At 39.8% G+C, this 14843-nt stretch overlaps 1 protein-coding gene across 2 annotated transcripts in view; it reads right to left on the bottom strand.

Annotated features, from left to right (window-relative positions):
- The window catches only part of LOC117394352 (neurobeachin-like protein 2), a 137857-nt gene extending 124477 nt beyond the window's left edge, over positions 1 to 13380 (bottom strand). For both annotated transcript variants that reach the window (XM_033992526.3, XM_033992524.3), the window contains exon 1: positions 12800 to 13380. In XM_033992526.3, the coding sequence (XP_033848417.3) occupies positions 12800 to 12853 (54 nt within the window). In that variant the 5' untranslated portion in view covers positions 12854 to 13380. The remainder of the gene's footprint in view (positions 1 to 12799) is intronic.
- Positions 13381 to 14843: the final 1463 nt, after the last annotated feature.

Consider the following 14843-nt stretch of genomic DNA (forward strand, 5'->3'; position numbering starts at 1 on the left):
CCTGATGTTACCTTAGATGGTCCAAAATAAGCGTTAAGTATTATGTTGTTAATGCTGAATCATTAGGATTCATTAAGACCCCCACATGACAAAGTTCTGAGATCAGCTACTAAGAACTGAACAAGCACAGATGGGCTGAATGACCTTCTTTCAATTAGACATTTTCTTACTTTCAACTACTGTGAAAATATGAGCTGTGAGGGGAAAAAATGTATGTGTAAAGCTCGGATCCATGGCTTCTCTAGTCAAACTAAATGCACACCTAGATTACGACCTGGAGAAATCCTGTTGTTGTCGTCATGTGTTTATTTCACATTCATGATCCCACACTGAGGGCTGGTTTAGTTGATCATCTAGTTTGGGTGTGTACAGTACAACTATAAAGAGAAAGCCAATGAAAAGTAAAAACAAGTCATTTAGAGTAAACAGAAAATGGGCGTCTGGAATCATTCTATATCGCACTATTGCATCACAGGGGGTGCCACACCCAGGAGTTCCATATTGCGATTACACAGTACAATTAAATAAATAGCTATATTGAAAACAGCTAACAAAAATAGGTTTAATGAGAACCATGGCAATCTCCTGAGATATCGCCATGACTATGACATCACATTGAAATAAAAATAAATAAATAAATTAAAAAAAGGATGCTCCTTGTCATTACTTTTTTTTGTGTTACAATTCCATTATTTGATTTGGGAAAACAGTTCTGTGTTATATATATAAAAAAAATCATTACAGATTAATTATTTAATAGGAAATGGACACCAAAATACTTGATTGCACTCCATGACCTGCCCAACCCAGCTGAATGGAACTGGCTGTGTGAAGCAGTCCCATTCAGCAGTTGAAGTGACTCACACATCTTACCGGTTTTGCACTTACATTCCCAACGTGTCTCAGTTTTGAAACATTAAAGCAACCATGTATTTTCATTTTAAAACAGGATATCTGGTACTACATTCAGCTAAAGAAAGTTCTGTTCCATGCCTTATTCTCAGGAAAGCTGTGGTCATTTCACCTCAGCAGTGTCTTCTGGATCAAAGCATGTTATTAGCTGAAAGCACAAAAATACTGTACATTTTTGCTTTGACATGCGTTTCTTTCAAAACTGTACATTTGAGACCTACTATACAAAGAATATAGTATATAAAATTTGGAGGTACACAACAGACACCATTTATGGAATAATAGCTACAGTACAGTTACTTTAATTCAGTATGCAAACAATGTTGTACAGGGCTCCCATCAAAAGACATTCCATTAAACATGTGTTATGATGGATATGTCATCACAACATCAGATTAATGGGAAGCACTAGGCTTTCTGGATGTTCAAACTAATTCACCATCAAGATAAAAACAAATCTAGTGCTTGCTATTAGTCAGAAGTGATGTGTGGAACAGTTTACATTCTGCAAAGAGTGTAGCCAGGAGAATTCTGCAAACACAAACACATTATGAACCTCCTGCAGACCCCACTTACTGAAAGAACGTGTCACTACCCTGCACAGCACATTGTAGCAGACACCACGGAATTACAACGTCAGATAGGGTTCAGAGTAAACATGAAACCAGTCACTGCGACACCTTCTAACCTCAATGGCAGGTTCTGGGAAGTAGTAAGTTTAACTGCTGTTTACGTTTTCTGGACCCGGTGTCATGCGAATCGGCTATGAGATTTCACACTGCTTTTGATAAAGCTTCCATCCAAGCTTCTCTGGATTGAACCGTCAGCCCAAATGTTGATTAGATCCCCACTGCAATCTGGCTCATGGTGTGTCTCAACAACACAAATATGGCTAAACAGAAATGTTCCTTGCGGAATTGGAACTTTCTCATAGGCGTGGCTGTCTGCTATTTCGTCGGCTTCCAAACGCCGTCAGCATTTTGTCTCACTCAACCCGGGCCAAAGCGCGTCGATCCACATCCCAAGATGGTTGTCGCTGGGACCCAGGTTAACCCGGGTACGACCCAGGTACATGGTTTCACGCTAAGCGGGATTGGGACCCGGGTAGGAGTGCCAGGGTAAGATAAGATCTGCTAATGCTCCCCACCCTGTACTGGATTGGGGAGGTTGTGTCATTTCTTCAGTTAGTTCACGGGGCGGGAGCCCGGGCTATAAGAATAGCTTGTTAGATCGTAGATTGGGTTGGTAGAGAAGAGACCTCTAGAGAAAACATATAAAAAAGAGTTGTCTTGCTTGATGAGGAGAGGCGTGGCCTCCAAGAACGTGTACAACATCCCCGAGGATAGAACAGGTAGCGGATGCAAACCTGAATCCTTTGGGGATGGAATAGGTAGCGATGCAAACCTGAATCCTTCGGGGATGGACTAGGTAGCGATGCAAACCTGAATCCTTCGGGGATGGACTAGGTAGCGATGCAAACTTGAATCCTTCGGGGATGGACTAGGTAGCGGATGCAAACCTGAAAATGAAAGGGTAGAAAAGTAGTTTCCCTGGCTATTGGAGAGCCGCTCGCTGTGGGAGCGGAGAGCCTCCCCTCAGGGAATCTGAAAACAGGTGGAAAGTAGGTGGTTAGTTAGGACACTGAGCACTAAACACATAGCAGGCTAAGACCCAAGAGAGAGAACTGAGCCTCTGATTTTGAGGTAAGTAATAGCGCATGAGCTGCGAAAGGATAGGTGTGGCCAGTGGTCCCCACTGACTCGTACGATGAGAACCCCCCTTATCCGATGGCAGAGGTGGCGTATCCTGACCCGAGGTCGGGGCAGTGAGATCACTTGCCCCCCCAGTGGGGACTGATGACAGAGGCACGTGGTACACAAGGAGGAGGAGGGGTGGAGTGCAAAATACTTGACAGGAGAGATAGGGGTGATTAAGCTTTAATTATGTTGTAGATGATGATGATTGACAGGAGCAGAACATTAGAAGAGCCCTAGCTCCCATCCCCTCCCCAAACCTCACATAAAGGTTAACATGTGTGTCAAATGGGGATCAAAGCAAGGTACTGCTCCATCACAAGCAAGCCTACTGTACTACAGTCAATGGCTATACAGGATGCAGCTCATTGCGTTTCGATACCAGATTAAGAATATTGGTATTTCTGCATTATTATTCACACACCTCCAGTCTATACAATAATAAAAAAATAGATTTATATAAATTTACCAGAATATGTATTTTTTTCAAATAGAGGGTTAGCGCCAGACCAAATTCACTTTAAAAGGAGGTCGCCAACTGGAAAGATCTTTATAACTGCTGTCTTTCCCACGGGTTCACTATCTTTTCTGTTCTCTGTTCTTTCTTATTCCGTTATTTTGTACAATCAATTGTTATCATGTGTCTGCATTTTCTAAGGATTGTTTAAAATAATCAAATAAATACTATAAAAACAAACATACAGATTAAATTGATGATAAATGCAATTCATACAATAACGCTATAAAGCTCAACAAAAGATTTTGGAAAGCTTCCCGCAACCCATCCCCCCCACATGGTACCCTACCAACTCAGCATCTCCAAGTTAAGGGCAATAGTGTGATTTCAATGGATGGAGTGGGTTCAGCAACTTCTTCAGGTTACCAAAGATTAGGAAGATTACCAAACATATGGCTATAACAAAACCCTTGTCCCACGTGTAGCTACGGCAACTTCATTAAGGGAAGTGCCCCAATCTAATACAGCAATACACCGTCATATATCAAATACATAATAAACTACTGCTCTGTCACCAGTAGAATAACATTAACAATAATAATCACAATAACAGGCATTGAAATATTACAGTGTACAAATTTTTACACTTTCAAATTCTAAGCACGTTACAAGCTTACCAGTGTCAATCCATAAAACAAAAAAACTTTTTTTTTCCTTCAAATATTACAAATAGTTCCCTGTTGTATAAAAAATATTCATGTTAGTTCAACTCAGAGTTAGTCTTCGTCATCCAGATGGCTATTGTAAAATAGAGCTTCAGCATTCTCCAGCCAGATTGTCTGAGACGCTGGTGTTGAGCACAGAAAAGAATCCCAGGTTTGCTGTTGTTTACGTTTCCTTTCATTCAATTTATGTTTAGCGATTCCCTTGTGTTCTACAATTGTCTGTCTACGAGTGTAATCTACAGCCTTGCTGCATGAAGTACAAAACAGCACATTACCAATGTAAACTGAAGCCTCATTCAACACTGAACTTAAATCCTGGAAGCAGTTTTATTAGACAGGTATGTTTATGTAAATCTAAAGCAAAGTTGCCTGTGTTAATGTTTATATATGGTACATATATTGATTTGGTTATCAAACAAACCAAAAAAAAAGCAGTGCATGTTTTTTGCCCCTCCCCAAATGTAAAACAAAAAAAATCTCTGTTTTTCTGTGTTATCATAGAAAATCTATTGGTCATGTGATACGAAAAGCCGGCCCAAGTCTGCTTTGCGTTCATATATGTGTAAAAGCCGGCCTTGGTTCCGGATTTCAGGCCCTGGGCCTTTTAAAAAAAATTTTTTTTTTTTGGAACATTCACATGAGAAAAGGCAGCCCTGAGGCGGCCCTGGGCCATCTCAAATCACAAGTGTGAATGGGGTCAAATTGGAAAGTAAATTATTCAATGACCCAAATCCTTATCTGGAACACTGCTTGTCATTAATCAAGAATTCAGTCCCAACTCAAGGCACTATTGGTGAGTGCACTCAAACCATCTGCCTAAAGCAAAAACTGCACCACATTAAACTGTTTGACATAAAAAACAAGTTTCTGTAAACATTGTGTCAGACACTGGTAATTGTCTAAATAGCATGTTAAACTGTGAACTATGATCTATGCAATGTACAACAATTTCCTGACTAGAAAACAAAGTTTGCCAAACTCCATACTATACATACTATACATTAAAGTGGTTAATCATTTTACAACTGCATTTTACGTCTGTTTCATAACTTTTCAAAATGGCCGCTCTAGTGCACTGGGGTTTGAGACGTGTCCTCTAAATCACAGCAGGAACAACAATAAAAAGAAAAAAAAAACAAGAGCTCTGGCTTTTCTGTTCCATACCACAGCATAGATAGTTACTGCTGCGTTACCTGTTTGACAATGTGGGCAACAATCCTTACACTATCAGTGCACTAAAACATTATCAGTATGTTAACAATGAAAAGAAACTACAGGTACGTTATTTAAACAGTTGTAGCAACACGTGAGGACGTGTAACGCTATATTTTTCGGAACCCCGCTACTTACTCTTTAACATACAGTGATAGTTCCAGACACTGACCTCCCTTTGTGGTCACTGCTAGCAGCCAGTCAGGCAACTTTAAAGTAGTGATAGCATCTTGGGACATGTCGAGACACAAAACTTAGAAGATGTTGGAGGGCGTGTGCATTATTGAATAAAGAGAGGGGGCAGTCTGCAGACAGGAGTTCAAAACAAAACAGTTAAGTTCACTTCCAGATCCTATTCAACGAAAAACCAAAACATGAACACTTACAAAACATTACCACAGTAAAAGCATAGCAACATGTAATAAAGCACAGCTAAGCACTGTAAAGACCACAGGATAAGGTAAAGCATATTTAAAACACGTCAAACCATGGTAAGCTATGGTGAAGGCATGGTATACCCATGGAATAACTGCAAAACTACTACTAAATACTATACGGAAATGTCCAGATATGTAAAGCTTCTGTCATAATACCAAATAATAATAAAAATGTCATGCAATACTGCAAACAAGAGAACCTGGGACCATCTCCAACAGTAGGTCGTTAGATACCCACATAACTGACCTGGTCACACACACAGGCAATCACATTGGACAGGAGCAGTCCTACAGACAAGAGGTGGGACTATACATTAACAAAGGTGGTCCCTGTAAAGTGTTTCAGGGTGTAATTTAACACTCCCATTGTAACACAGTTTGAGCCAATCCAGCTTTTAGTGTGATATACAGGTCACAACATGCTCTTGTAATTGAGACTCACAGAAAACCTGGAAAGGCTCAAACTAATACGCAACGGGAGGCTTAAATCATTCCCTGTATTTAATAGCCAGATTTTACAGTACAGTGCAAATCTCAGTGTGGACAGACAGCACTGCCTGGCTCCTGTTTTCTACAGTACAGATCTTAGTGTGAATCATCTGCCAAGCCCTCAGAGGCAGTAAGGCTGTGCTTGTCAGAGCATGTCCAAGGAGCAGCTGCTGAACAGACAGGATTCCTAAAGAGGCAACCCAGTGCAGCACCAATGTTGCTCTACTGTGTTTTCCTCTAACATAGACATAGACACAAGGGGAGGGGTGCGCAACAAAAACACATGCGCACACACATACTGTCAGCTGTCTCAGTCACTCCCCCACCCCCACCAACCATAGGTAGAAGCTGTGCCAGTGTAATATGTATGTGTGTGTGTTGTGTCTGTACAGTATGCATGTGTGTATGTACAGCAAGTCATATCTGAATCTGTCAGTTTGTGTACATACAGTATCTTTATAAATGTCTGTGGTTGTGTGTGTGTGTGTGCATGCATGTGCGTACTTACTGCAAACAACATGCATGTTGACATGTGTCTAGAAGTAGTGTAGCCAGCAACTACTGTACCTCTACAGGGTATATTAAAACACTTTGCAATAGTGTTCATATTTAGAAATTACCACAAGTATGTCAAGATTGCTTCTGTGCATCCAACATGTGCACCATCTACACCAGTGGTTCTCAAAGTGGGGGGCGCGGAATGTATCCTGGTGGGGGTCTGAAAAGGTTCAGGAAAAATGTTACCGCACACATCTTTACCTATATACAGCACTATAACATAATGCCTCCAAACATATCAAAGCCTCTTGATGGTGCTGCACATTTAATTGGTTCCTTTTAATTACACATAGCAGTGTACAAAGTCAGAAACATGTATATGTGAAAAAGTTTTTATCGAGAAAAATTATATATAAAAAATACAAAACTGAAAGATAAGTCTCCACCCCACTGAGTTAATACTTGGTGGAAGCACCTTTGGCAGCAATTACAGCTGTGAGTCTGTTGGGATAGGTCTCTACCAACTTTGCACACCTAGATTTGGCAATATTTGACCATTCTTCTTTACAAAACTGTTCAAGCTCAGTTAAGTTCTTTTTCGATTGGATTTAGGTCGGGGCTCTGACTGGGCCACTCAAGGACATTTACTTTTTGGTTCCTTAGCCACTCCATTGTAGCTTTGGCTGTGTGCTTTGGGTCGTTGTCTTGCTGAAAGGTGAACTTCCGTCCAAGTTTCAGCTTTCTTGCAGAGGGCAGCAGGTTTTCCTCAAGGACTTCTCTGTACTTTGCTCCATTCATTTTCCCTTCTATCCTGACAAGTGCCCCAGTCCCTGCCGATGAGAAACATCCCCATAATATGATGCTGCCACCACCATGCTTCAAAGTAGAGATGGTGTTCTTTGGGTGATGCGCTGTGTTGGGTTTGCACCAAACATAACGCTTTGTATTTAGGCCAAAAAGTTCCATTTTAGTTTCGTCAGACCACAAAACTTTTTGCCACATGGCTACAGAATCTCCTGAGTGTTTTTTTGCATACTTCAAATGGGATTCAAGGTGGGCTTTCTTGAGTAATGGCTTCCTTCTTGCCACCCTACCATACAGGCCAGATTTGCTTGGGATATTGTTGTCACATGCACACTTTGACCAGTCTTGGCCATAAAAGCCTGTAGCTCCTGCAAAGTTGCCATTGGCCTCTTGGTAGCCTCTCTGATCAGTCTCCTTCTTGCTCGGTCATCCAGTTTGGAGGGACGACCTGATCTAGGCAGGGTCTTGGTGGTGCCATACACCTTCCACTTCTTAATAATCGTCTTGACCGTGCTCCAAGGGGTATTCAATGCCTTTGATATTTTTTTATACCCATCCCCTCATCTGTGCCTTTCAACAACTTTGTCCCGGAGTTCAAAGCGCCTTGGTGCTCATGGTTGAGTCTTTGCTTTGAAATGCACTATCCAGCAGAGGGAACCTACAGGAACTGCTGAATTTATCCTGAAATCATGTGAATCACTACAATTTAACACAGGTGGAGGCCACTTAACTTCGTGTGTGATTTTGAAGGCGATTGGTTACACCTGAGCTAATTTAGGATTGCTATTACAAGGGGGGTGGACACTTATCCAACCAAGCTATTTCAGTTTTTATTTTTAATTAATTTCCTCAAATTTCTAGAATATTTTTTTCACTTGGAAGTTGTGGGGTAGGATGTGTAGATAAATGAAAAAAAATAAAAATTAATGTATTTTAATTCCAGGCTATAAGGCAACAAAATGTGAAAATTTTGAAACAGGGTGTAGACTTTCTATAGGCACTGTATGTATGTGTGGGGGGAGGGGGGTCTTCTTTATATTGCTTACGGGTCCCACAAGATATGAAAACCTGACACGTGTATACAATAAATAAATAAATAAATACATAAAAAGCAGGAATATTTAGTACAGCCCCAGCTTTCATTATTCTGGCAATCCTAATGCCCCCCTGGAGTTTTTTATACATTTTAATTGAATGTGCTGAATGTTTAACTCCAAGGTCCCAACACCAACTTTCTAATATTAAATGGCAAAACTGATGGCTTCTGGAAGAAACTTGAGCGATGGAAGGAGCGACAGGAAGAGCGTAATGCGGAAATGTTTCCAGTGAGTTTCTTGAGGATAATGAGCTCAAACTTGAAACGGTGAAACCAGTAATTGCTCATCATCTCACAGGCCTCGAGAGCCACTGTAAAAAATATTTTAAGGATTTGATAAAAAGGACTGGATTTGACAACCGTTTGCTGCCACCTCTGCTAGCAATCTGTTGCCTGAGGCAGATGAAGCCCTCTTAGACTTGTCAAGTGACCGGTATTTGCTTAGACCCCACTGAGTGAATTCTGGTTGTCAGTCGCTGGGGAGTATCCAGTACTATCCAAAGCTGTAATTAATTCCTTTTGCATCTACCTACTTATGCGAAACAGCCTTTTCTGCACTAGTTTGCATCAAACGCAAACAATTCTCACCTTTAGATAGAAGGGGATAGCTCTCAAACATCCAGCCCAGGGTGGATCTGCTGTGCTCCAAAAAACAGGCACACCCATCGTACTAATTACCGTAAGCAGTATCTCACTTAAACATTAAGATTACATTTTTTACATTTAGTGAGAGTGGTTGGTTGGATTTTCTTTACTGGATAAATGTACTTGTGTGGGGGGTGTAAACTACTACAGAGGCAGTAGGGGGGCACACTAAAATTTGAGAACCACTGATCTACACTGTATGTAAAAATGTAAGTTTGAAGGAAGATGCCTTCATATACCTTATTCCTTCAAATTTAAGACACCTTCGAATTAAAGATGCAGCCCATATTTCCCACACTCAATTTGAGGAAAAAATTAAACATAAAGATGCATTTACAAAGATACAACCTCAATTACGCATATTTGCAGCAGTGTGGAGGAGTGGTTAGGGCTCTGGGCTCTGCACTCTGGACCGGAGGGTCGTGGGTTCAATCCCAGGTGGGGGGCACTGCTGCTGTACCCTTGAGCAAGGTACTTTACCTAGATTGCTCCAGTAAAAACCCAACTGTAAAAATGGGTAATTGTTTGTAAAAATAATGTGATAAAACTAGAACAATTGTAGTCGCCCTAGATAAGGGCGTTTGCTAAGAAATGAATACATTTTTTTTTTTTTTTTTTTAAATAAGAAAATGACGTACCTGTATGGAGGCAGTTCGTGTCTGTCTGCTATCACACAGAGCATTAAAGTTATGTGCTGCTTCTCATTACCAGTCGTGATAACTTGCACCTGTTTTTCTCCCTTTTTGTGAACAGTGGTATTGCATGTCAAAAAATACGGTGGTCTGATCAGCATTTCCAATCTGTCCAAGCTGGTACTGTTTGTTAGAACGGAGCCAATAACAAAACGCTGAAATTGTAAAGGTTTCTCTTTGGATAATTCAAGAAGCTAATGATGGCTCTTTGAAAGTGGCTGCCAGTACGTCATGGATGATTTGAGATTGGGCAGTAACATTTTTGTTCATCTTTTTTTGGGCAGTCAGTCACGTTACTGTACTCGGGCAGTCACGTCTTCTGTTGGGGATTTTAATACATGCATCACTATACTCATTTGAGAAGAAAAAATTGGTTTAAAAAGTGCATCTTAATCAAAGGAATAATGTACTGTACTCCCAGATTCTGACACTCTCAACAACGTCTCCTTTGCAAGTTTAATGAAAATTGAATATAGGCTTCTCTAGACATGTACCACCCCTGTTAGGGATAATAAAAGGCAATGGCAATGAACCTTCTGTAATGAGGTTTCCATTCAAAACAGTAAGTAACCATGTGCCCTTTGAATTACCCAGCACAGAATCTCCTTCTCCCTCTATGACCTAACCCAACTCTCTCAAGTACACTACATGAAGATTTTTATACAACACAACCCCTGGATTAAACCAACTACAGGCAGCGTGCGGAGGGAAACGCCAGCAGCTCCTGCTCCGTTTACATCAGTGTCCATCTAGCACAGCCAACAACAGAAAAGAGTCAGGACAAAAAAATACAAGTTCTGGTCCTGCAGGGGAACTGTTTAGCCTAACCTTGCAGTTCCACGATGTCATGCTGTGGTCATGACACATTAAGACAATGTATCTGTTCCATCGGGTGGATCCTCTCCAGCACAAAGAATGTGCCTGTGATGTAGTTTTAATGCAGAATTTTGTGTCCCACTTAACAAGACAGACTAACAAAATCATGTGTTTTATTAATGAGCAACTTGGTGTGGATATGAAATATCACAAGTGTATTCTTTAAGTGATTTGGATTTCTATCATCTTCCTGGAGACTTGAGCACCCCTGTGGCCTGAATAAAGCTCTCAGTATCCTATCCTCCAAGTACATCTGGTACCCCTGCAACATTCTGCCTCTGATAATGTACAAAAAAAAAAATGGTTTGGTAATACAATCATTCCAAAGAATTTGTTGTGAAAAGTCAATAAAGAAGGTGGGGTAAAATAAAACATAACATTAAACACTATTCATGGTCTTCCTAGAGTATATAAAAAGCAAGCAAAAGTTTAAATTACCACATTCAAGAGCAAATGTGGTATTTCTTACACCCACTAAGGAATGCTGCAGAGACAAGTTAATGGCTTTGGTGTACCTGGTGTAGCCTACTTAAGAGTAGAGAAGTGAAGTTACCAGGGTGCCATGACTAAAATGTGATACAAAGGGAATCTAAATAAATACAAAGGACCCTCAACAACACTGTCAATATATACTGCAGGAGAGGCGCAGCCTGCACAAAAGACAGCATGCCTAATATACACACACAGCTTTGGGTAATAAGAGGAAAACGTAAGCACAGGTATGAGGTAAAAAGGGACACTGATCATGGAATGCCCAGCAGGTACTCTGCACTCTACTAGCTAACCATATTCTGACAAGGAGAAAAAAAAAAACAGTTAGCAAATTAACTAAGAGGGTAGTAAAAATAAATTAATACATAAAAGTACTTAATGTACATGAAACATGCTCAATCAAAAACGTTATATTATATTTTTAATGTAGCTTAGTTTATTATTTACACACACTAATGCAGAGTAGAAATACTTTGGTAGTAATAAATGCAGACTTGAAACTACCCCAGGTGGTGTATTACAGTCCAGTAATCAGACAAAGACGCATTGAAATAAGTGTGGACACAACAAGTTTAGTGCTCACTCAACACTGCTCTATAGTGCCAGTGTGAAAACAGTACATCAGTACCCTAGAATGCACCTGCTTCTGTCTATTCGAAAAGTCTAATTCTAATGAACACCTTAAAGTCTGATTACAGCATCATTAATTAATCTTTTTTGTGAATCTTATTTGTGAGTTGCGAATTTTGTATGATCACAATAACTATGCATTTTATTTGCAATACTGCTGAATAAATTATCAAAGTAAAAGCACATTTATTACGAAAACAAATTTATTGCGAAACAAATGTAGGCGGGATAAGTTTTGACTATATTTGGAGACCAGTCATTACAAAAACGAGTTAAATCTGCAACATCCATGTCAGAGTCTCACTATACTAACAGAGGGAGAAATTGGGTGCGAAATGCATTGACGGCGGCCAACGTGCATATATTTTCTTTAACCTTTAAAAAAAAATCTCCAAATCACAGTTGAAAAATAAATAAATAAATACTGTCACAGGACTTTTTTTTTTAAAGCAATCAATCAACGCATAACCACACATCATTCAACTTGCAACTGTATGTATGCACTATTAGGAAGCAGCAGTAATTTGTCATTATCAATTTGTATTAATAGCAATTACCGTTTTCTTTAAAGGGTTATTTAAGATGTATCGATATTGTAAGGGCAGACATTCTCTGTCGTGTAGTGCGATTGGGTAACTTCAAAGACCATAATAAAAATATCCAGGAAGTGCAGTCTGTAATACACAACATAGAAACAAAGAACAAACGATTTACTAGCTACTTCAAGGAAAACAATCCACTTTTTAAGCCAATTAAAACTCGACTCTGCAAACTTAGCACTGTAAATAAAAACAACTAAAATGCTACAAAACAACCTGACTATGGTTTAAGGTCCCGAGATCAGACATCACCCACGCGAGCTAGCCATACTGAGACCCCCCGGGCCACACACAGCAAGCACAGTTTCCTTGAATTTAAAACAAACTCCTTGCTTTTATTTTTAAAGAGGGAATGATTATTTATTTATTAGTATTTTTGTGGTGCGATTCATCTGCGAACAACTGTGCACGACTTGTTCGCTGTATGCATCATGTAAATGAAAGGTTATAAAATCCACAGGTGGTGTGTAACTTAACTCACCTTGTTAAAGTACAACATCCAGAGTTCGTATAATCTTTCCTTCGAAGCCAACATTATCTGTGTCTTGCTTGGCGTTCTTCACCCCGGTGCTTGTTCCGCAATACGCGTATTTGTATTATTATCCTCTTTATTGAGGCATTATCATTTCCTCCGACGCTGACGCCTTACCATTTCTTCTGCACGGTTGCAATTAAAAGCAACAATACACATTAAAAACAGTCTAAATATTATTCACAATTCCCAGGTATAAATTATTGTGATAATTCGCTACAAAAGACGCGTGCAAACCTTGCACACTTGTCTTCCTCCTCCACGCACGCGAATAACAATGGAACAGGTTTTTTTTTTAAGTTTCCTTGACTGCTGCCTGTAGCCGTGTTGCTAGTTCGCTGACGCTCTGTCTGCCATGGTTGGCTAGCTGTGCAGTGTCAAGTATATCACCATTGTTGGTTGTCTACAGGTCGCTCCTCGCTGTTTGTGTTGTGTGCCTGCTCGCTCACTCTTTCTCTAAACTCAAGAAGGAACTCGCTCCAAAAAGCCAAGCCTACCACCAGAAGGGTTCGTAGTTCGTACAAGCACAGGTAACCCGTTAAAGAGTCACTTTGTTTTCTAACTGCCACACGTTGCTGGAATGTCAAATCCAACAGAGTCAAATTTATTTATTTATTTTTTTAAAAAGGATGTTAAAAAGTCAGAAAGGTCAACTTTTTTTTTTTTTTTTTTTTTTTTTTAGTATTGTTGTTTGTTTATCTTGGCAACACATGCACAAACAGTATTATGAACTAATGTAAAGATAGGTTGTCTTTTAATTTTGTAATTTTGTAATGTTTTACTGTCATTCATGTTGGATGAAGTGTAGACTTAAATGGTTTAGGTAGGTATACATAGTAGGAGGGAATTAAAGAATAAGTTGTGTATGGGTATGACATGTCACAGTTATTTTAACTAATCTTTTCACTTTGTATTCTGTTTCAGCCATCACATCCTGGTGACTCTTTAAAACTCAGTGGTTTAAAGCACCCCCTTGGCCTCAATAGAGCTCTCAGAATTTTCTCAATCCAGCTATTCCAGATACACCACAGTGTAACTGGTGTCCATGCACATCTCTAACAAGCTGATTATGCAAAAAAAGTCAGACTCGTCTGCAGGTGTGGTTTAGACTTCATCTAACCAACACAGGTCAGAATCTGCAAAGACGATGCATCAACCAACACTGCCCATTACAGCTGGGTGTATAGCGTTCTTCAAGAATAAGCCAATAGACCTGCTTCAGTAGCCTAGCAGAAATAGCGAGTTTGTATGATTAACCTATTCTGTACCCCATGGATATGGTATTCAAAGATGACTTACAGTGGCATCTGGAAATGGGGGCAAGGGAATGTGCTTTTTGCTCAATGTACAGTGGGGTATTCATGCTTCATTACACTTTGCTATGCTATACTTTTATAAGGGACTCTACAACTGAAGTACATTCCAGGTTCCTATGTAGAGTCTGACTGACTGTGCCTCTTTAAAAACAACCCTGTCAAGGCAGTTGAAATTATATATATTATAACATCCTCAGGGAGTAGCTAGGCTATGCCTCAAAAATCCCTATAAAGGTTGTATGGCAGAACTGAAATGACAGCAGTTCCATTGCTGTACCAAACCACTGAGATTATTATAATTTATACCAAATCATTCATAGACATTTCACATCACACACACAATGTATGGTGCATCCCTTCCCCTGCTGAAAAGACTGAAATCCAGCCACCATTTGAGTGAGACCTTTGTGAGCTGTGCCAAACTTGGAAAACATGCCTTTCTCATTCAGTTAGATTGTGGTTCCAATATTTTAAGTCAGCTTGGATTTAGTTTTGAATGTATTTATAAAGAGATTGATAGAGACATTATGTCAAAGTGTTTGTCTAAATTGTTATGACGTTTATTTTTGTAATGCTATAGAGATCACAAAGGACATTAAAAGTTGTATCGGTTCAACTTAATATCTAATGTACAGTATATATCAAGGTAGAGATCCCAAGCCAGTAAGATTTCAAAT

This window comes from Acipenser ruthenus, chromosome 3 (assembly GCF_902713425.1).
Source record: "Acipenser ruthenus chromosome 3, fAciRut3.2 maternal haplotype, whole genome shotgun sequence".
Lineage (NCBI taxonomy): Eukaryota > Metazoa > Chordata > Actinopteri > Acipenseriformes > Acipenseridae > Acipenser > Acipenser ruthenus.